Consider the following 22,051-nt stretch of genomic DNA (forward strand, 5'->3'; position numbering starts at 1 on the left):
GTGTTACAGGCCACACCCCCATCGTCCCACCACTGTGCTGTTGCTAGGAGATTCTGCATCGGTTAATCAGAGACTCCTCTCCTTCCACAAAGGATCCTCACTACGGTGAAGACATACAAGGGTGTGAGAAGCTGCTTCCTTGGGCTGACTCACCATTCAAGCTATCAGCTCTGACTTTCAAAGGCAGGCCGGGGTAAACCCCAAACTAGGGTAAAGCAGAGCAAGTCTTATCAAACTGGAATTTCAAAGAAGCAAGAACAATGTCTTAAATGTCTCAGGCAGTATCTGAATTGGTACTGAATATTTATGTTACACAGAACTTATATCAAATAAATTCTTATCAGGAGTTCAGATCGACTTGAGCCTCCTGAATTTTTACAGGCTAAATCTTTGGTAACCCAACTTCAAGTGCCAACCAGTGTCCAAACTTTGAGTGGCCTTACTTGTGCAGAGACCCTCTAGCCGAATGGAAATGAGGGTCTATCCCACTTGTCTGGAGGAAGGGGAGGAAGGAAAAGCAGTCTCCAGCTTAACAAAGCAGATCTTCCCAATCCTTAACCACCAGGTCCATCTGAAACTAGGATTTAAAGAGTACCCGAACCTTTTGCAGATGCAAGTTGGATTCATTACACGAAGGAGATAACAAGGTGCTGAAGGAGTCTGTTAAATTAGGTGAGCACCATAAGCTAACGGCCCATGTCCGTATTCCCAAAGGACACCAGGCTTTAAACGAGACAGTCTCTCAGCCTTGTGGAGCTGGAACTTTCTTTCTGTTCACCACCCACATTCTCATGCTTTCCTTATTTCTTGGTATGGCCTGGCTGTGTCTGTGCTAATGGACTTCTGTATTTGCTGATTTTATTTCTGATGTTTCTTCTCTTCTTTAAGATCGTAAATTCTTAAGGCTCGCAGCAAGTACGTCATGTTTTGTGACCCTACACTGAACTGTTTTGGGTGCGTGCAGATAGTGCTGGGGATGGGCGGCCCAGACATAAAGGAACTGGACTGTTACATGGTTATTTTAAACACCATCCTTCCTTTAGAAAACACCGCACAAATCTGCATCTTCTTTCTGCATCGGCTGAGCTAAACCTATGCTGTCTCCGGAACGCTGTCTCCATACGTCAATACGACCTTGCTGTGCGAGTCGCATGTCTAAAATATCAGTTTTGAAACCGTCTGTCTTCTGAAGAAGCCCTACGCATAAGCAGATTGCCTTTGTAGGGAAGTTCTGGGGGTTTCTTTGTAGGATTTCTGTGAGGTTACCCACCATCTCACCCTCACAGTTACGTGACCTTTCTACCCCAACAAAAGCTCACTCTTCTGTGATAGGGGGTTTTCTTGGCTACTGGCAGGCATAAGCCATTTCTATAAAACACACTATTTAGAAAGAAAATCAGGGCCTTCTTACTATTTCCTAGTTCCCTTTTTCCTTGTGAAGACTTGGATTTACCTTTGAAAATCTATCATTTCTAACCCTAGCAGCTTTTTTTTTTTTAAAAAAAAGATAGTCTTGGTGATGTCCTTTTCAGTCTTTCTAAGCACAGCATGTATTGATTATGGATGGTTGTAACAGTCTAGAAAGAGTTCTAAGGCAGTTCCTGTCAACAGTAAAGGGCAAATTAGAAAAAGAAAGCATATTCAGACAATTACAAGTTGGTCTTCCTATTCAGGACTCATTAAGATGCGTAGGCTTCCTCGGTGGCCAGGGAAGTCTAGCCAGTTTCAAATAGTTCCAGAACTAACGTCGTTGTACGAAGGCCTTTAAACACCATGCAGCTGACATTTAAGACAGAAAATATTTATGAAGCTGAACTTTTATGGATGGGTTTTTCTATACCAAGTAGAAGTACTTTCATTACGCTGTCCCCAAACAAAAATGGTCCCCCAAGCTCCGAGAAGTGATACTAGTCAGAGCAGCAGCCCAAGGGCTGGGAGAGGGCTCAGCCAGAAAAGGTGCTTGCCACTAAGCCCGGCAACCCGAGCTTGACCCTGGGACCCGTCCCGTGGAGGAGAGAACCGACTCGTGAACACTGTCCTTTGACCTCCACACACACCATGGCACATGCGGTAGCATCTCATTTGTATCCGAATAAATAAAGCCTGCCTGGGGATCAGAGAGTAAAGCAGCCCCACTGCTCAGTCTTACAGACCAGGCAGTGGTGACACACACTTTCAATCCCAGAAGCCACACTAGTTGCCATAGAAACCAGGTGGTGCCTGCCTTTAATCCCAGCCCTAGAGAGGAAGGGAAGACTGGAGGAGACAGCTCGCACTTTCAGTCTCATTCTGAGATCCCTGGAGGCAGGATTGCCATTTCTGGACTGAGATAGAGGTAAGAGCCAGTGGCTGGCTGTTTTTTTTTTTTTTTTCCTTCAGATCTTCAGGTTGAACCCCAATTTATCTCTCTGAGTTTTTATTAATCTTGCATCAGGCACACACCGTGGGTACAAATAGATAAATTTAATTTAAAAGGTGCTGCTCTGTTGAGTAAGAGAATATGATTCACTCCTTGACGGCATTTAAAGAGGTATCTCTATTCCTTTAGAGTAACAGTGAGAACAGATTCACTTATCCCCATGCGTGCTGTCCTGTTTTCACGCTGGCCCGCTTATATGTACGAGACAGCTTGTTTTTCTAACAGATGCGAAGCGCTCCTGGTGACTGTGGAGGGGTCTGAGGCGCACTAACCACAGAACTCATGGGCACGGTGTTGGCACCCTGCCTCCACGGCAGGAGAGAGGCAGCTAAGCAGCTCTGTGAGCTGAGCCATTTAATGGTTCCAGAAGACACCATTATTCTTTTCCTACTTCAGGTCAATGTCGTTCAGAGCAAGGCTCTCCGCTCATGGGAGCCTGTTCCGCGTGGTGGCCTCTTGGCACCACTTGCCCCTGCCCATTTAAATCTGAGGATGGGAGGAGCAGCTGAAGCCTGCTGGTGCATTCAGGGAGCAGGAAGTAAGCAAGCGTTCAGGATGCTGCAGGGGGCGCTGCACCAGGGAAAAGCAGGGCCAGGGCTAAAGATGGAGGAGGGCGAATTTCCAGGAGATTTCCTTCCAGGTGACACTCTCAGACACAGCCAGAAGATCCGGGTTCTCGTGGACCTGCAACTGTTGACCTCAACACCACCTAAACAACTATCTCCACCCTGTTCTCCACCCAGGACGTGGAACAGAGGCTAAGTCGCCAGTCACATAGTTACAATGTAGCATTATCCTTAGACATTAAACCAAAAGTTCTCCCTATTTGCACCACAGGGACCAATCAGCCTCTCCCAGTCCTCTGGTGGCAACCATCTGTGGTGATGAATCACTCAGAACAGATCTCAGGGAAAGCTCCTGAAGTCTTTAGGTGCTTTCCAAAACCAGCAACCACATTCCTTTCTAGCCACCCATATACCAACACTGTACTTAACCTCACAGACAAAACGAACCCCAGGTTCTTCCTTAGTGATTGCTGTCTGGGAAATGGGGATTGTATTGTTAAAACTAAAACGCCCTTCACAAGCAGAAGAGCTTCGCATCCAAGAGTCCGCAAGACAAGTTAACTTGGAAGCATAAAGCAGGCTGGTGCGAAAACAAGAAAACATATACAGAGATATCCCAAAGGGGCTAGATTCACCTATTCCTGCTAGGATTCTAAAGGAAACAGAGACTTTTCTTTAAACGTGGGCAGGGGATAAAGGTCACTTACAGAATCATCTCCCCATCTCCTCCTAGAGCATCTAGGTTCCTCACCCTGTAATGGTACTTGAATGATTATTAAATTCTAGCTGTATTGCTGGTCCCTTTTATATGCTAATACACATTACATATTTTAATAGAAAATTGGTGATAGACATTATCTTTATTTCTTTGTTCAACTTGAGAGATACTAATAGTTCACGTGATTGTATTGTCAAGTACAATCTTTATTAAACATAGCAAAATTGCTATCTAAAATTATTGAATCCATTTTCAATGTCACCAAAACCATAGATGTACTGGATTCTCATAATCCTACAAACTTCTAGGTTTTATTATTTTTATTTTACTATTTTAATAAGTGTCTTTCTAACCCTCCAGAGCATAGTTATTTATGTTTCCTCCATGGAAATCAGTGTGGATGTTTCTCAAGAAAAAAAGCTAGATCTACCAGTTATGCCCCTCCTTTGCCTGGAGCCAAAGGACACATCACAGAGGCACCTACACATCATGCTTCCTGCAGCTCTCTGCACAGCAGCCACGGAACTAGCCTAGGCGTCCACAAACAGAGGCACAGAGAAGAAAACCATGTCTATAAATACCATGGAACTGTTTTCAGCAATAATGATAAAGTTATGTCTTTAGAAAATGGATGTAACTGGAAATGATCATATTTAGCAAATTAAACCTATACCTAAAAGACAAACATCTTGTTTCCTCTCCTTTGTGGTTCTTAGATTTTATACACATATTCATGTATTTATATATTATAATATATAATATATACATACCCATGTATGTACACATTAAATAAAAACTGAAGTAAAATTATTTAGGGGAACAAAAAGGATAATGAGAGAAGGATCTAAAAGGGAGGATGGGGAATGGGGCAGGGAGAACATGTTCAACATATTATATATATATATTACACATATGTGTGTATAAGAAAAATTTAAAATAAACTATCTTAGAGTTATTATAAAACAATATCAATATATGCCTATATCTGTAGGTAAAGTAAATTTTAATAAAATACTGTGTTATCATGAAATTACTAAGAAAATAGACAATTTTCTCCTAAATATGATTTGCAATGTGAAGTTCTAACACTAACAGTGAGAGATAGGATAAAGCTCATTGAGCAAAACTTCATGTGTTAGTTCATCCATAACATTCTTTACAGCAAAACATGTATTGTGGGAGCAAAGAGATGGGTGCTCCTGAACATGCTAGTTCACTGTTTGCGCAGAACACAAGAGATACCCAAGGAACGGCAACACACGGCCCTGAGAGCTTACATGAAAGCTCTCAATGGTGAGCTGCAGGGGGAGAAGGGGCAGGCTATTTCTGCCTGATAGGATGGAGGAAAAAAGTCATTCTTGCTCTTCGAGACTTGGGAACCCTGAACGAAGCACCACATGAGTAGAAAGAGGCAGAAATAGACTGCAGTTAGAGGCGAAGAAGCATGACGGGGCTGGTGGGGGAAATGCGGCCAGGAAAAGCTAATGTCATCAGCTTCCATCTGAGGGCACAGTCCTAGGTCAGTTGTAGTGATGAGCTGCGGGCGGCCCCCAAACACCATGAGCTAATCCATGTGATAGGTTCCCACAGTCTCTCATATGGGCCGCAGTACAGAGAGGCTTCTCCCAGCCGTTGCTGTCAGCACCACTGCAAGCTCTGTCAGCACACTGCATTGCAGGTTTAGGGCATTTGCTCATGCAGACAAAAAAGGTTACAGATATACAGGAAAGACAGATTCAGATCTATCTTTAGAGGGATAAAACCCTCTAAATTTGTTACAATGTGTTAAAAATATATGTTGGCTTGGTAGAGAAAAGAAAAGGGGTAGAAAAAGTCCTTAAAAAGGAATAGAGTAGTAAAAGATATAGTAAGTCACATAAAAATGGGAAATACACAGAAAGTCTGGATTCTGTATGTTATTGTATTGTCATTGAATTTTTTGGTTGCTAAGAGACATTGAATTATAAAACTGCTAGATTCAACTAACCTATATATTTTAAAAATATCTTGATTCAAAATTTAAGTCAAAAGATATGTTGCTTTAGGGGAGAGGTAATACTTTTATTTTCAAAGGAAATGAGAGGCTGTGGATTCATTTCAGGTTAAGGAAAATCAGGTTTGATTGAGGAAGGACCCCTGAAAAAATCTGACAACAATCAAAAAAAATAAACCTAGAAGAAGTATAAGATACATGATATATATTTTACCTGCTTAAGAATAAAACAACAAATTGTCTTTGGTTGATTTATGTACAATGTACAGTCTATACTTGTATTAATACAGATATGTATGTTACCTTTAAAGTTTATATATTTTCAGAGCAAGGAGACCAGACACCAATGAAAACTGATGGACCAGGTGGTCTAGCATCCAGAATAGCTTCAAGTTGCTGACTGAGATGATCCAGCCTCATAAATAATTCCAACCAAGACCTAACAACTGTTCTGATTTTCTCAAGGTTTCCCCAAAGGTTACCAGTGCCACCAGATAACAGAAAGCACTCTAGAGAAAACAATGCTCTTGTTCCCAAAAGATGTGTTATAGACATTTGTCATCATTTAAGGGGAATTGGTTATAAGTTGTTATTGGTCATGGTGAGGGAAAAAGCTAAATGAAAGAGTTAAATTCAAGATCTCTTTCTAAAGGAAAAGAGATAAGATAAAAGGTAGATAATTGAGTACTTTAATCCAAAAAAGGCCAACTATTAATCTCAAAATATTTTACACTGCTATGGATTTTGGTTTATTGTTATAAATTTAAAGTTAATTTTGTTATACTATATGTATGATTCTACTCTTGTTTGGGGATTGTGTTTATGCAGCTTATTTAAAAATGTAGTGTATACTTAAAAACTAAAGGTTAATAGTCATCTATAATAGTCAAACTTATAGTCATGTTAGGTATGTTTTCAAGGTCATACACAGATATATTTAGATGATATATGGTTTTCAAACACCTACAAAATATAGCATTTACTATGTGTAATAACATAATGCTTTTCATGACAGTGAGACATGTGTGCTTCTGGCAGCACAAATTTACTTTAGGAAAGATAATGGGCATTGAAGATATCCCATATGGAGCTTTCTTTCTTTGTGGCAAAAGCTAGCCACTGGGCAAAGAAACTACCCTTATATAGCGGTATATTATTTGTTTTAATAAATAAAGCTTGCCTGAAGATCAGTGCAAATCAGCCACATTAATCAGCTATACAGGCCAGACAGTAGTTACACACACCTTTAATCCCAGCAGTCACACTAGTTAGCTGTAGGGGCCAGGCAGTGGTGGTGCACACTTTAATCCCAGCACTAGAGTGGAATATAAAATCTGAGAACTCATAGAGGCAGGATTGCCCATTTTTGTTTTGTGGTAGAGGTGAGAGTCAGTAGCTCGCTGCTTTGCTTTTCTGATCTTCAGGTTGAACTCCAATTCCTGTCTCTGAGTTTTTTTTATTATTCATGCTACACCCTTGCCTCAATTGCTGACAGTATATTGTCCAACCTGGATCAGCAAGACAAAAAAGTGATTGCCAAACTTTGCCAAGACAAGCTAGGGAAGTCCTTCAACAATCCCTGCTTCACAGGAAAGTCTGTCAGACATGCTAAGCTTATAGGTCAGAGTTGGATACCCCAACATACAGAGGAACTTTGGGTGACTGTCCAGGCAGCCTGATGCCCCTGTCATTAGGTAACATTTCATCCTTCTGGGGTCTTTGATAGCTATAATTACAGTTTTTCTTAGTTATAATAGGAAGCAAATTAGGGATAAAACTTTAGACTCACAATGATAAGACAGATAATAGAGTATTTTCTCTAATTTTGCCAAAGACAAATAGACTGGATATTGCAACTGTCATTCTTACTTGATAACTGTTTTTATTGTATATAATTTCACTATGCTAAAGATAAAACCTTTCTTTTATTTAGACAAAAGGGGAAATGCTGTGGAATAATTACCTTTCACATTGTAAAGATTTATCACCGTGATTGGATTAATAAGCAAGCTGACTGGCCAATAGCCGGACAGAATAAGGTTAGGCAGGAAAACCAAACTGAGAATGATAGGAAGAGGAAGGGCGGACTCAGGGGAGTCTCCAGGAGACACAGAGAGAGCAAGACATGCTGGAGGACAGGTAAAGCCACAAGCCACGTGGCAATACATGATGAATAGAAATGGGTTAATTTAAATGTAAGAGTTAGCTAGTAACAAGCCTGAGCTATTGGCTGAGAATTTAGAATTAATATTAAGCCTCTGCATTGGTTATTTGGGAACTGGCAGGTGAGACAGAAATTTCCACCAAAAATCTTCCATTTTTTCTCTATTTATTACTGTGCTGATGCCGGCCAAGTGCTGTATCAGTGAGGGATAGCTCCTGAGGCATTAAAGTAGCATGACAAAGTAAGAGGGGAAGGAGAGAGGGACAACATGAAGAGATTGTAAATTTAGTTACTGCTGTTGTACATTTGAAATACCTGAATGCCAGTTAGAAAAAAGAAATTAGACAATCAAATTTATTTTGAAAGATTAGGATTTGTTTTTTTTTTTATTGACCTAATTTTTACAATGAAATGTTTAAATTTTTCTAGGTAGTAACATCTGTAATAGACTTTCTTTTTAAAAACTTATTTCTTTATTGTGTGTGTGTGGGGGGGGGGTCTTTTGCCTCTATGTATTTATGTACCCCATGTGCACGCCTAATACCTATGAAGGCCAGAAAGGGTGTTGGATCCCCTGGAACTAGAGTTTTAGACTCTTGTGAGCTGTCATGTGGGTGCTGGGAATTGAACCTGGACCCTTCAAAAATAAAGTCAGTGTTCTTAACCACTGAGCCATCTCTCCATCCCCTGTAGTAGATTTCCACTATGTAATTCTAGCTTCAAGCAAACTTACTCTAAAGACAGCAGCATTTACCAACAGGATTTTTATGGTGCTGAGTACTTTCCAAATATAAAATTTGTTTCCAAAAATACCAACTTTGTAAAGTGCCATCTGTGGGTAGCCCCCTCTCTAGCTCTTTATATTTTAAGTCGGAAGCAATACTTATTTGGAAAGAAAACTGTTATTTTCTGAGCAGTGGTCCACGCTGCACTGCTGGCCTGGAGCTCCCTGCGCAGCACACACTTGCCTCCAGCTTAGGGCAATCCTGGCCTCACGATGGTTGTGATTACGGGGCCAGTCCACATGTCTGGTTTAAATCTGATGCTCTTCATCACTGCTAGGTTTCTGTAGATAAGACTCTCAACGGCGGCAGCTGCCCTAGACTTCCCTCATGCAAGTGGATGCCCAGTTCAGTGTGAACTGGTGCGGACCTGGGAGGGAACTGAAAGTGGCCGGGAAAGGACACGTAGCCCGAAGGCCGTGTTCTCCAGGTGAGGTGCTCATATGTGGCTTCCCGTCTCAGGCTCGGAGGTGACATGCAAAGAGCTTCCCACACTACCCCCAGAACGCAACCAGGTAGGGAGGATTTTTTTTAATTAGCCATATTCTGTGCTACTAGCGAGAGCTTACCTGAAAAATCCAGAGCGCACACTCCTCTCTGATGGTACCCTTTCAATAAGGACAGACACTTTAGACTTTGTGTGTCCCATACATGAATAGCGGCATCTCTTCCCACCTGCAGCAACAGGATGCATGTTATTAAGCAGGCATCCATGGTACTGAGGATAGCACAGCTTCTCCGGGTCAAGCATGGCCCAGAAATAAAGCAACACACATTATTTGTAAGCTGGAAAGACAACCTGACACAATTTGGCCCAGCCCAGATTTTCCAGATGAGGAAACAGGCTTGAGGCATTGAAGAACCTCACTGCGGCCTCGAGCTGGGTTTCGACAGATGCGTGCCTAGCACGTGGCTCCCTGTTAAGGGGTTTTTGAGGACACCACTCCATCTGTCCACTTTGCTGTCTTTCTGTCATAACTTTGACCCCTGTGCCCCACCCCTGCCTCCTCAATGTTCTCAGAACATCCAGCTTCATGCCTTATGCATTCCTACCAAATACATTTTTCTATTCTAGGCATACTGGATTAGACATTAACTGCCCTCTCTCTTTTGCTAGGCTCTGGTCATCGAGGAGAGATTCACACCTGTCCAGTGGCCACGTAGTCCTTCACTGGATGAATGGTCAGGCTGAGAATGTCATCGTCATGCCCCAGGTAGAGCCTCTGCGTGTGCTGTTGCCTGTTGTACACCACGGCAACGGCGGCGATGTGGTACACCACTTCTCCGGTCTGTGTGTAGAACAGGTTGTTCCTGCAGTCGTAGCCCCTGTAACTGAAGCACAGTGGGTGACAGAGCAGCACACGGACGAAGCAGGCAAAGCGACTATGTTGACGCAAGCTGTGTCTGAGGCACAGGGAGAGCGATTATTTTCACAGCATCTGAGCCTAGACCTTCAACTACTATCTGTGTTCTTTGCTAAAAGCAATTCTTGTGCCTTTGGTCCCAGCACTTGGGAGGTAGATGCAGAAAAATAAGAAGGTCATCCTCAGCCACATAGCAAGTTTAGGGCTAGCCTGGACTACAGGACACTATTTCAAAACAAACCAACAAATTAACAAATTAATCCAAGCCTTCTTCTGACAGGTCTAGAATGAGGCTCAGGCTTCATTTTCTGTCTTCCATCTAGCCCACTGGGGTATGGTACCTTTGGGACACCAAAGCAAGACAATCCAAACACAATGGAATAACTTCTTTTTATTTTCTCAACACAGTCTCACTGTGTAGTTCTGTATGTCCTAACCCACTGTATAGCTCAGGCTAGCCTCAGGTTACAGAGCTCTTTTTGCCTCTGCCTCCCGAGTAACTACTGGGATGAAAGGTGTTTCCTACCACATCTGGGAAATGACTCTTAATTATGGGCTAAGGCATTCTTTTGTAAATCAAGTGCTAATTCATTGTTTAGCAAAATTAAACAGATATCTTATCAAATAATATAGATGAATTAGCATTTTTGTGATATCAAAATCAAAATGTTACAAGAAGAGATTAGAGAATTGGAAAACATTAGAATTGTGGTCTTTCCTATTCATTTATGACAATTAACTCAATACCTTCATCTATTTTTAAAAAAGCTGAAAAGTGGGCAAACACTCAGTGCTAAACTCTGCCACACATCCTATCCATAAATAATATATACAGAGCTCTCTGAAGTGAAAAGCCTTATTATGGGTTGGGGAAGATAGCTCAGTCAATGCTTGCTGTCTAAGCATGTGTCCCTGAGTTCGGATTCCCAGCACCCATGGAAGAAGTGATGTGCTGTGGTCAGTGCTCATAGCTCGAGCCCCAGCCTGGGTCACACACAAGCAGATTCCTGGAGGCCACCACCAGCCAGACTATCCAGGAGGCAACCTTCAGTTCAGGAGGAGACTCTGCCGTGAAAGATAACGTGGAGCAGCATTCTTGTGGGTTTTGACTATTTTGGCAAACCTCTATCTCCAAAAATATTTACATTGCAATTCACAACTAGCAAAATTATAGTCATAAGTAGCAATGAAATAATTTTATGACTGGGGGTCACCACAACAAGAGGAAATATAATAAAGAGTCATAGAACTGCTTATGTGGAGGATGGCTGGGGAAGACAACTATGTCGATCTCTGAACCCCTCCCCATACACACACACACACACACACACACACACACGCATGAATGCACACACCCATATATACCCATGGATGAATCCATAAGTGCATGAGTGCGCGCACACACATACACACACACACACCATCTTATTAAAACAGTGTTCAAATAAAGTTTTCTGTGCTTAACAATTAAATATATTAATATTTGGTCAGTTTTTCCAGTAACTGAATTTTAAATATTATCAGTATTACTGTCTAACAGACATATGTGCGCCAAATAGGTAACAACATTTTACTATTGCATAGTGTTTGGCTGGAACCCCTGCTCTCCCCTGAACAAGCTGGGAAAGCCTTTCTGCCCTACTTCCCCCAACTGCCCACACTGAGAGAAAACTCTGAACAAAGGAATGGTACCAAACCCAGTTCCATATTTCTGGAAGCCGATGAAATCCACCTTCTGACACTTCACCCAAGTGCCGGCCCAGGGATTTAGTTTTTGACCATACTTGGGCACAGTCTCAGCTCCTGGCTGGCATGCCATCACTTCTCGCCTAGGGTCTATAAACCCTCCCTGCCTTAGCCTGGGCAGGCGATATCTCTGGCCCTGTTCTTTGGTACTGGTGAACCCATCTAGGAACAACACCCAATAAACATGCATTTATCTGTTTTTAATCAGGTCTGGTCTTTTGTATCCCTAGAAGAATATTATATAGCACTAGGAAGCTAAGACAGGATAATTCTACAAGTTTGAGGCTAGCCTGGGCTACAGAGTGAGTCTCTAAAACATCAGTTTATTTCAGAACTTTTAACTCAACACATTTAAATCATCATAGCAACATATAAAAGGATGTTAACAAGATAGACTATGCTTTTTTCTTCTACTTCTTTAAAATAGAAGTTTATTTTACACACTCAACACATCTCATTTCAGACAATCCATGCTGTCTTAGCATTATTTTCATTTTACATTTTATGTAGTATTTGCACACACATGTGTGTGCACACATTTGCACAAGTATTCAATGAGCATGTATGTGTTCTACTATGCACTGGTTTCCATGCTTGTACTTCATTTCCTTGTAGATGATATGATACAGTGTTAAAAAAAAACTCTCAAACATATACTAAGGTACAATCTTATAGGAAAATTATAATGGACATGGACGTTTACATAAAATGTGAATGATAGAGAATATTACGATAAGATCCATATCTATCACCATGCACAAAACTCAAGTCCAAATGGAACAAAGACCTTAACATAAAGCCAGCCACACTGAACCTCATAGAAGAGAAAGTGGGAAGTACACTTGAATGCATTGGCATAGGAGGCTACTTCCTAAATATAATCCCAGTAGCATAGACACTGAGAGAAACAATTAATAAATGGGACCACCTGAAACTTAAAAGCTTCTGTAAAGCAAAGGACACGGTCAACAAGACAAAATGACAGCCTACAGAATGGGAAAAGATCTTCACCAACCCCACATTAGGCAGAGAGAGAGAGAGGTCTGAGCTCCAAAATATACAAAGAACTCAAGAAATTGGACACCAAAGGAACAAATAAATTAAAATGACGTTAATTTTTTCTGCTGTGTAGTACTCCATTGTGTAAATGTATCACATTTTCCTTAGCCATTCTTTGGTCCAGGGGCATTTAGGTTGTTTCCAGGTTCTGGCTGTGACAAACAATAAAAATGGAGTACAGATCTAAACAGAGAACTCTCCACAGAGAAATCTAAATGGCTGAAAGACACTTAAGGAAATGTTCAACATCCTTAGCCATCAAAGAAATGCAAATCAAAACAACTCTGAGATTCCATCTTACACCTGTAAGAATGGCCAAGATCAAAAACACTGGTGACAACTTATGCTGGAGAGGTTGTGGGGTAAAGGGAACACTTCTGCACTGCTGGTGGGAATACAAGCTGGCACAACTCCTTTGGATGTCAGTGTGGCGATTTCTCAAAAAAATAGGAAACAACCTTCCTCAAGACCCAGCAATACCACTTTTGGTTATATATCCAAAGGATGCTCAATTGTGCCACAAAGACATGTGCTCAACTATGTTCATAGCAGCATTGTTTGTCATAGCCAGAATCTGGAAACAACCTAAATGCCCCTGGACCAAAGAATGGCTAAGGAAAATGTGATACATTTACACAATGGAGTACTACACAGCAGAAAAAATTAACGTCATTTTAATTTACAGGCAAATGGATGGAGCTAGAAAACATCATATTGGATAAGGTTAACCCAGACCAAGAAAGACAATTATCACATATGTTCACCCATTAGTGGTTTTTAAACATAAAGCAAAGAAAACCAGTTCATAAATCACAATCCCAGAGTGGTGCAGGAGAATTGTCTGTAATCTGTCAATCATGTTTTAAATAAATGCTGATTGGCCAGGCACGAAGTATAGGCGGGAAAACCAGACAGGAAGTAGAAATGATGCAATGAGAACAGGAGAATTCTGGGAAGGAGGAAGTTGATTCCCCCCAGTCCTGCACAGACCACCGAGGAAGCAGGATGTGACCTGCCAGCTGAAAAAGGTACTGAGCCATATGGCAAAAATAGATCAGAATAATGGGTTAATATAAGCTACAAGAGCTAATAAGTAGCCTGAGCAAATGGGGCAATCAGCTTTATAACGTATAGAGATCTCTGTGTGATTTTCTCTGGGACTTCCTGGCTGTGGGGTGCCTGGTGGGACAGAAACCCCAACAAGCAGGACCTTCATGTTACACCAGAGAACGGAGACAACAATGAGGATCCTAAGAGGGACTTACATAGATCTAATCTACATGGGAAGTAGAAAAAGACAAGATCTCCTGAGTAAATTGGGAGCATGGGGACCTTAGGAGAGGGTTGAAGTGAGGGGCGGGGAGAGACAGGGAGGGGAACAGAGAAAAATGTATAGCTCAATAAATCAATTTTAAAAAACCAAAAACCAAAACAACAAAAACAAAACAGAAATATCATAATAGAAATAGTTATTCTTGTATTTTAAAAGTTGACAGTAGCAGGAATGAGACATGGTGTTCGGGTTCTGCTGGCTACAGTTAAATGACTGAGGTATTTATAACACGCCAAGTATGTTTATATTCCTCTCAATGATTTAAGCTGACAATGAAAATACCTAGGTGTCAGGTTGCTATCTATATAATTTTACAAAAGAGATCTTGTGCATATGCAAAACATATCTGGAGAAATCACTGTCCTAGAGTGAACCTAGGGAAGTGGAGCTGGGGGCTGGGGACTCGAGAAGGCAGACACAGTGGTGACACAGACTCTGGCAGCCATCTTGGCTAGAGCACAGAAAGCTTGCCAGGGCCACAGCTCTGGCCAGCAAAGCTTGACAGAGTCAGCCAAGATGTCGCGGCAGGCAAGGGGTGTAACCTGGACAGGAAGCCTGGTGGTGAGACTGACCAATCACACTGACACGCTTGTCAGGGCCCCCAGGGCAGGCCACCTACCCATGTATGAACTGGAGCTTCAGGCTGTCCTCGGGAGCCTTCTCCCGCTTGAGGGAGAGCGCTGCATGGTTTTTCTCTTTACTTTGTTGCTTTAGCTGAGGTAGATCTTCTTTGTAAACCTTCAAGCACAATAAAAAAGTTTAGCCAACACCCTAGACTTCTGAACCAGCATCACAGGGAGACCGCCTCGTGCTTCAATACAATATTCATGGGTTCAATATTACTTCCCATAATGGAACCAACCTACCAAGACATCTTTCAAATACCCGATATTTAAAATAATTTTCTCTCCTCCCCTGATTTGTTATTGCTTTCTTAGGTAATTATATCCAGAAAATAAATGAAGTTGATGTTCTAATAAATAAGAAAGAAAAGGACTTATTAATGAAATACATTTTACTTCCACAAAGCAAGAACTCCCTGCTGATTCTGATGTTTGTAAGACAGGAGCTTTCTGAGTAACTCTTCCTCTAGAATTGTTCTTTGGGACCTCCTCCCTTCCTGGCCTCATGGACTTTGACATATCTGAGTCTGAAACTCTGTTGGACCAATCCAAGACTCAAAGTCTGTGGCTGAGAGAACATTTCTACAGTTTAAAGGTACATAATAATTAGTCTGATATTTACCTCTCTATGTTTTATTTTCAAAAACCACTTTAACACATTTGAAAAAAAAACACTATCAGTAATTTCTCATATTCAGGAAAGGAAGTTTTCATTTTGAAGTAGAATAAGATAAAGACCAGTTATTAATACTGATTTATTGATTTGCCTATGCACTGCTATGTGCCAAGCATGATTTCCTTTGCTACCTGGACCAGGGTGCCCTGGAGGAACAGCCGAAACAATGGGTCAGTGCCCTCAGCAGCCTGCTGACTGCCTCTTGAGCTTCTGTAAAATTTCCCTTGCTTGTCTATCCCCAATGTGGTTTTAGGATATAAAAGGGAATACAAACTAGAGCCAGCATGGAAGCCTTTCAGGAGCCGCGGCTTCACTCCACTGGGGACATTTCCTTTCCCCCACTCTCACTAGTGTCAGCGGGCTTATTCCAGAAAGAGTCCCACAACAATTCGATCAACTATATTGCTATAAAAACCAGGAAATAAAGCCATAATAAAGTTTCCTCTTAGGACTTGACCTAAGGTATCAAAGAAGAAGTCAACAGCTGTTTTGCTGCTTAAGATGGAGTAAACTCTAATTCTCAGTCGAAGACAACTATCCATCTGAACCCATGATTCTCCTAGCTGTCATCAACTGTGTATTTCAGAGCACTGAGCTCTGGGGCGTTTCTGCTGCGTAGATGATCATAGGTTATACCATCATGGGCCTCAGTTTCCCATCTGTAGAACAGAATAAAAGTCTCTACTCAGGAATAACTTGGGACTGTTGTAAATCAATACGTGGAGGGCACTGGAAAATAAGTCACAGATGATAAGCCAGTCCAAGGCCTGGTTTTCAACGGTCATGCCTTGCCACTGCTTCCCAGCACCATAAAATAAAAGTCCTCCAACTAAGCAAAATGGCAGCCTCTCCCAGACCTTTCGTCTGCTTGCTAAGTTTCATTACCCTGCTTAGTGTGTGTGCAATATTCTCAGCTATAGTTTCCTTCCATCCCTCTTAGTGCTTATACTGCAGAATACGGTTATCAGTACACGAATGGTTTAATTATGAACTGCTGGCTGCACGGTCTTTGTTCTAAGTGAAGAAGAGATGACACAGGAAGAAAAGCAGTAAATTCAGTGCTTATCTGGAGTTACATCAGAAGTCCACGGACTGAAGTCCAGGTCAGCATTAACTTAAAGAGCAGCCACAGGGAAGGGGCAAGCCACGTAGCCTGCCAGGATCTGGACGGGCCACATGAAGACAGTTGGTGTGTGGTAGCTGCCATTGGCCTACCTGGTATGTGTACCCAGACAACAGTGACACATATCTGGGACCTCATGTCTTACACACTGCATGGTCATGTGCAGAATCTGCTTCACACACTGTTATTCGATTTTCTTTTATTCTACCCCATGTCGGATGCCAAGATGTTGCTGTTTTCACGTTACTCTTTTTACTCTGGCTTTAGCTTGGCTTGTTTCTAGCCAGCTTTCCTTTACTTAAATCACCCCATCTACCTTTGCCTCTGGACATTTTCCTTTTCTTACTTCTGTGTGTTATATTTTTACTCTGACGACTCTGTGGCTGGCCCCTAAGCATCCTCCTCTCCTTGTTATCTTATTCCTCCTTTTTTTCTCCTGCCCAGAGTTCTCCTTCTATTCATATACTCTCTGCCTGCCAGCCCCATCTATCCTTTCTCCTGCCTCACTATTGACCATTCGGCTCTTTATTAGAACACCGGATGTTTTAGACAGGCAAAGAATCACAGCTTCATAGAGTTCAACAAACGCAGCATAAACAAAGCAACACATCTTTACATCATCAAACAAATGTTCCAGAGCATAAACAAATGTAATGCACCTTAAAATAATATTCTACAACTACACACCTATAAACATGCTACTTATACAAATGCCAGGGGAGAAAATCAGACCTCTGCAGCTATCACCATGACATGGTACTATGTCAAGATTCCTCTGAAGTGTTGCTTCAACAGTCTGATTTCTGCTAAAATGATGTTAGCTTTTGTGGGGGAACTGAATGCGATTAATCAAATTTTGTGCTAGAAGTAGGTTCTTACCAGAGAGAGAATACACACTGTAGTTGGATTTTCTTTACATAAACAGGAAATGGCTAAGTTGAACAAGAAATGAGGATAACAGCTCACACATAGGCCACCATTCTTAAAGGGTCCCCACCTTAAAGATGTACACTTTTATGATTTGTTAAGGAAATGAGGAAAAATTTGTACTTCACAAATGCATCTTTCTTTACAAAATAGTAATTATGTAGATATGTGTATAATAAAGCTTTATCTGACAGAGAATCAAAAAGTACAAATGCTCAGCAGTGAGCGGGAAAAATTAGCAACTCCCTTCCACTTAATAAAGAAATGAATTTAATGTGTGAAAGTGTTTGGCCAGCATGCATGTGTCTGCACCACTTGCATGCCTGGTGCCCACAGAGACCGGAGAGGACCCTGGGCCACCTGGAACTGGAGCTACAGATGACTGTGAATCACTATGTGGGTGCTGGGAATTGAACCCAGGTCCTGTGGGAGAGCAGCCAGTGCTCCGACCACTGAGCCTCCCTAGCCTTTCACTCAATATTTAACGGTCTGATAAATGCTTTCTTGTTAATCTGCACTCAAAGGCAAGGCATGAACATTTTTCTTCTGCCTAAGTTCCATCCGTTTTCAGTGCAATGTTAAAATCAAACCAGCTCCAGGCTTTTTGTGCTTTCTTACTGACCTGACGATCATAATTGATCTGAGCTTCCTGCTCGATATCAGAGTCCAGTTCTGGTACATCAGACAAGTCCGAATCAGATTCTTCACTGTAGGAATCGGTGCCACCTTCTGCAGAGACAGAACCCATTAGAGGCAAGGAAAGTGCTGAGATGCTAATGATTGATGGGACATTTCAAGTAGCTTCCCCCCAGCAAAGAAAAGTAAAGGCTCTGTCATAGCTTTTGCTTAACACAGGCCTGAAGTCTGCTAAGCAGTCAGGGATGCCTTGAACTCCAGAGGCTAGCCCCAGGGATGACCTTGAACTACAGAGACTAGCCCCAAGAATGGCTCTGAACTCTAGAGGCTAGCACCAAGGATGGCCTTGACCTCCAGAGGCTAACCCCAGGAATAACTTTGAACTCTAGAGGCTAGCTTCATGGATGACCTGAACTCCAAAGACTAACCCCAGAGATAACCTTAAACTACAGAGGCTAACCCCAAGGATGGTCCTGAACTCCAGAGGCTATCCCCAAGGATGACCCTGAACTCCAGAGGCTAGCCCCAGGGATGACCTTGAACTCCAAAGGCTAGCTCTACTTCTCATATGCTGGCATTGAAGGCATGTGCCACCACACCTGATTCCCTTTTTCCTTTATAATTGGGTAGTAGGATTTCTAGATTTTCAATCTTTGTAAAATAAAAAAAAATGTGTAGGATTTGCCAAAGAGAAAGGTGGGGCTAAAGGAAACTCCCAGACCTTACTACCATCCAGATCCTCTTTAGTTTTCAAACATACCCACCAAGCATTAGAAACGGCCATGGTCAAGACCCTACAGAATCACACTGTACCCAACTGCATTGCCATTTAGTCTGTGGCCTGCTTATCTCTGTGGACACCTCAAACGGATGTCAATAAAAAGACTATCACTCACTGACATGGATCATCTGGGCCCACCTTGTAGAGCATTGTCTGAATCCCTTCTCCACACCCAAGGTTGCCTCTTATCTCACACACTGAGCAGGCCCACTGCTTGAGTCTCCCTGAGGGGCTGACGGGAATGTTTTCATCTGATCTTCAAAGGTCGCCTTGCATTTGCTTTTAGAAGGCTTAAAGCAGTAAGCGTTAGTTGGGGGCAGGTTTAACTGAGCCTTCAGCTGTAGACTTGGATTTGAAAGACACAATTTCAGATTAACACGTAATGGAATAACAGTGTGAGCCTCTTGTCACAGCTGAGTTTCATAAAAGCAAAGCCTTTCAAAGAAGACCACTTAACCAACCCAAACTCCAAAGTTTTTTCCTTTTGTTTTACATTTATTTTATGTCCTTGAGTGTTTAGCCTGCATGTAGTTATGTGTACTACATGCATGCCTGCTGCCCTTAGAGGTCAGAAGAGGGTGTTGGATCCCCTGAAACTGGAGATAGGGATGTGAGCCACCATGTGGGTGTTAGAAACCGAATCCTGGTTCTCTGCAAGAGCAACAAGTGCTCATACCCGCTGAGCCAACTCTCCAGCCTCTCAGAAGCTTTTTTTTTTTTTACAGTAAAAAGTTATTATATAAATGAATTTTTGAAAATCACCTTAGATATTTAGCTCCAGAATAGATATTGGGAATATTCCTTAAAATGATCACTGAAAAATAAAGATATTGAAAAAGTTGAGACTGTTGTTTACCCTGCGGTGTGGTCTCCATCATGCCATTGCTGACTGCTTCTGGAACGAACCTCCACTGAAAAACCGAGTGATCCGCTCCTCCTGTGCTCAACACCCACTGGAAATCATGCGACCAGCGGACGTTCGTGACGTGTGCAGAGTGGCCCACATACTTCCTAAACTTGGCTCCTGAAACAGCATTTTAATATTAATTATGTTTTTTAAAAAATTAGTGAAGAAACAACCACATTCCTATCCACACCAAGTACAACCTTTCCAATACATCAGAAACATCTGACGCACGCAATAACCAAATGCCCCGGAGCTGTTATTCCATTACGTGTTAATCTGAAGTTGTATCTTTCAAATCCAAGTCTACAGCTGAAGGCTCAGTTAAACCTGCCCCAACTAACGCTTACTGCTTCAAGCCTTCTAAAAGCAAATGCAAGAATTAAGATCTTACCCATTGTTAACTTAAATTCAAAATAAAGCGGAAAAGTCTCTATAAATAAACAAAATATCCCTCCTACCTCTGTGTGGATCCTAAAGTGTGGGGCTAGCTTTTCCCCTCCACATAGATAGCTTAACTCGTCTCTTCAGTGGGTTATGAATATGTCCAAGAATAAATAAAATAAATATAAACAAAATTTAGTAGCATTTGCCCAGTGGCGGCGCACTCCTTTAATCCCAGCACTCAGGAGGCAGAGACAGGTGGATCTCTGTGAGTTCGAGGTCAGTTTGGCCTTCAGAGCAAGTTCCAGAGCGACCAGGGCTGTTACACAGAGAAACAAACGCTGCTTTGAAAAAAAGAATCAAAAACAACAACAAACAAGCAAACAGTAGTAGGATTCAAAGACAAGAGGCAAAAGTGAAAGTGAGTGACAGCAAGGAAGGGGCAGAAGCCATTGCAGATCCCTCCGGGCATCCTGCTAGGCCATGCCGTGCCCTAAGACCACTCGGCAGTCTGTGGAGGGTCTCCAGCTGGGAGCCACACCTGCCAATCTCCTCCTAGCCTCTAAATGACTATAACTCATACGAGAACTTGAACTAGAACCACCCAGCAGGATGCTTATTAAACCCCCACACTTCTATCTACCCGAACCTCGCCCTCCACCTCCACAAAAGCCCGTGAGATCATTTCTCATGTAAGTTTCTAAACTTGGAGGTAGAGATACTATATAGCATTGGTGACTGATACACCCTCTGTAGGCTGCAACCAGGTCACTCATAATTAAGCCCTTACTGCTTCCACCCCATGTTCTACCTTCTCCCTCTTGCCTACGTTGCTCCAGGCCCCTTTGCAGCTTTTTAAGTGTGCCAAAGTGTTCTCTGCCTTCAGGTCTTGTAAGTGATGTTCTTTCTTCATGATGCCCTTTCCTGGGATATCTAAATGCCTGGCTCTCACCCTGCAGGTGTCTGGCCTATGAAGGCCCAACCCTGAGCCCTTTTTGCTCACGTTAGTAGAAACAATGACGCTATGACGCTCTGCCCAGCATTCTCTGCTGCCACCGCCTTTGTTTTACTTAACAGCATTTCTCACATCAGACCATCAGACATGCTTCTCTGTCGTTCCTATCCACTGTCTCCACCCAGTAGAACCAAAGTTGCATGGCAGCCGGGACCTGTGCTGATGATATACTGGAGCATTGTCACACCCTAGCATAGCGCCTGACAAATATTTGTCCAGTAAGTGGAGACGCATCCTGTCCCAGAGCTTTCTTTGGGGTGGGCAGAGACTAGATGAGACTTCCCTGTAGAGATTTGTCCAGGGAGGGCTTGGGTATCAGCTCTCGTCTCTTCTCTGTTGACCTCTTCCATAGCTCACATCTTTCCATGTGCCCATGAGCACCAACTGTTCACTGCTAACCTGGAGCACTCCCTGGAGGGACAAGAGTCATGCTATTTGGTTGTCTAATGGGCACCTCGAAACCTGAGACAGATGGAGGGGCTCCCCGGCCACTCCCCTACTTCTTCACTAGACAGCAAGTGGCTTTTCTGTCTCTCAGAACCTCACTGCTCAATGGTTCTTTTTCTGCTCCCTCTATCCCCCCATCCAGTCCAGCAATAAAACTGTTGGCTTTATCTAAACCAATCATATCTTCTGGCTCTGATTCTAGCCAGTGTCTCTCAGGTGAATGCTTAAGAACCTATCTCACGCAGTACCACAGTAATCTTCCAGAGACCGAGACTGGTCATGCTCCCCAGTTTATTGCAGTTTGTCACCGCATGCCACATGAGACCCAAGGGTGGGGCAGCCACACACAGGATGTGATCTGTACGGCATCAGGAAAAATTGTCATTCCTGG

At 42.4% G+C, this 22,051-nt stretch overlaps 1 protein-coding gene across 4 annotated transcripts in view; it reads right to left on the reverse strand.

Moving 5' to 3' along the window:
* The window catches only part of Eml6 (EMAP like 6), a 160,438-nt gene that overhangs the window by 72,329 nt on the left and 66,058 nt on the right, over window positions 1–22,051 (reverse strand). For all 4 annotated transcript variants that reach the window (XM_038313523.1, XM_042054357.1, XM_038313533.1 and 1 more), the window contains exons 11-15: window positions 19,767–19,934; window positions 18,116–18,222; window positions 14,764–14,882; window positions 9,788–9,974; window positions 9,212–9,317 (exon numbers count right to left, since the gene is read on the reverse strand). In XM_038313523.1, coding sequence (XP_038169451.1) covers window positions 9,212–9,317; window positions 9,788–9,974; window positions 14,764–14,882; window positions 18,116–18,222; window positions 19,767–19,934 — 687 coding nt within the window. The remainder of the gene's footprint in view (window positions 1–9,211; window positions 9,318–9,787; window positions 9,975–14,763; window positions 14,883–18,115; window positions 18,223–19,766; window positions 19,935–22,051) is intronic.

This window comes from Arvicola amphibius, chromosome 1, assembly GCF_903992535.2.
Source record: "Arvicola amphibius chromosome 1, mArvAmp1.2, whole genome shotgun sequence".
Taxonomy (NCBI): domain Eukaryota; kingdom Metazoa; phylum Chordata; class Mammalia; order Rodentia; family Cricetidae; genus Arvicola; species Arvicola amphibius.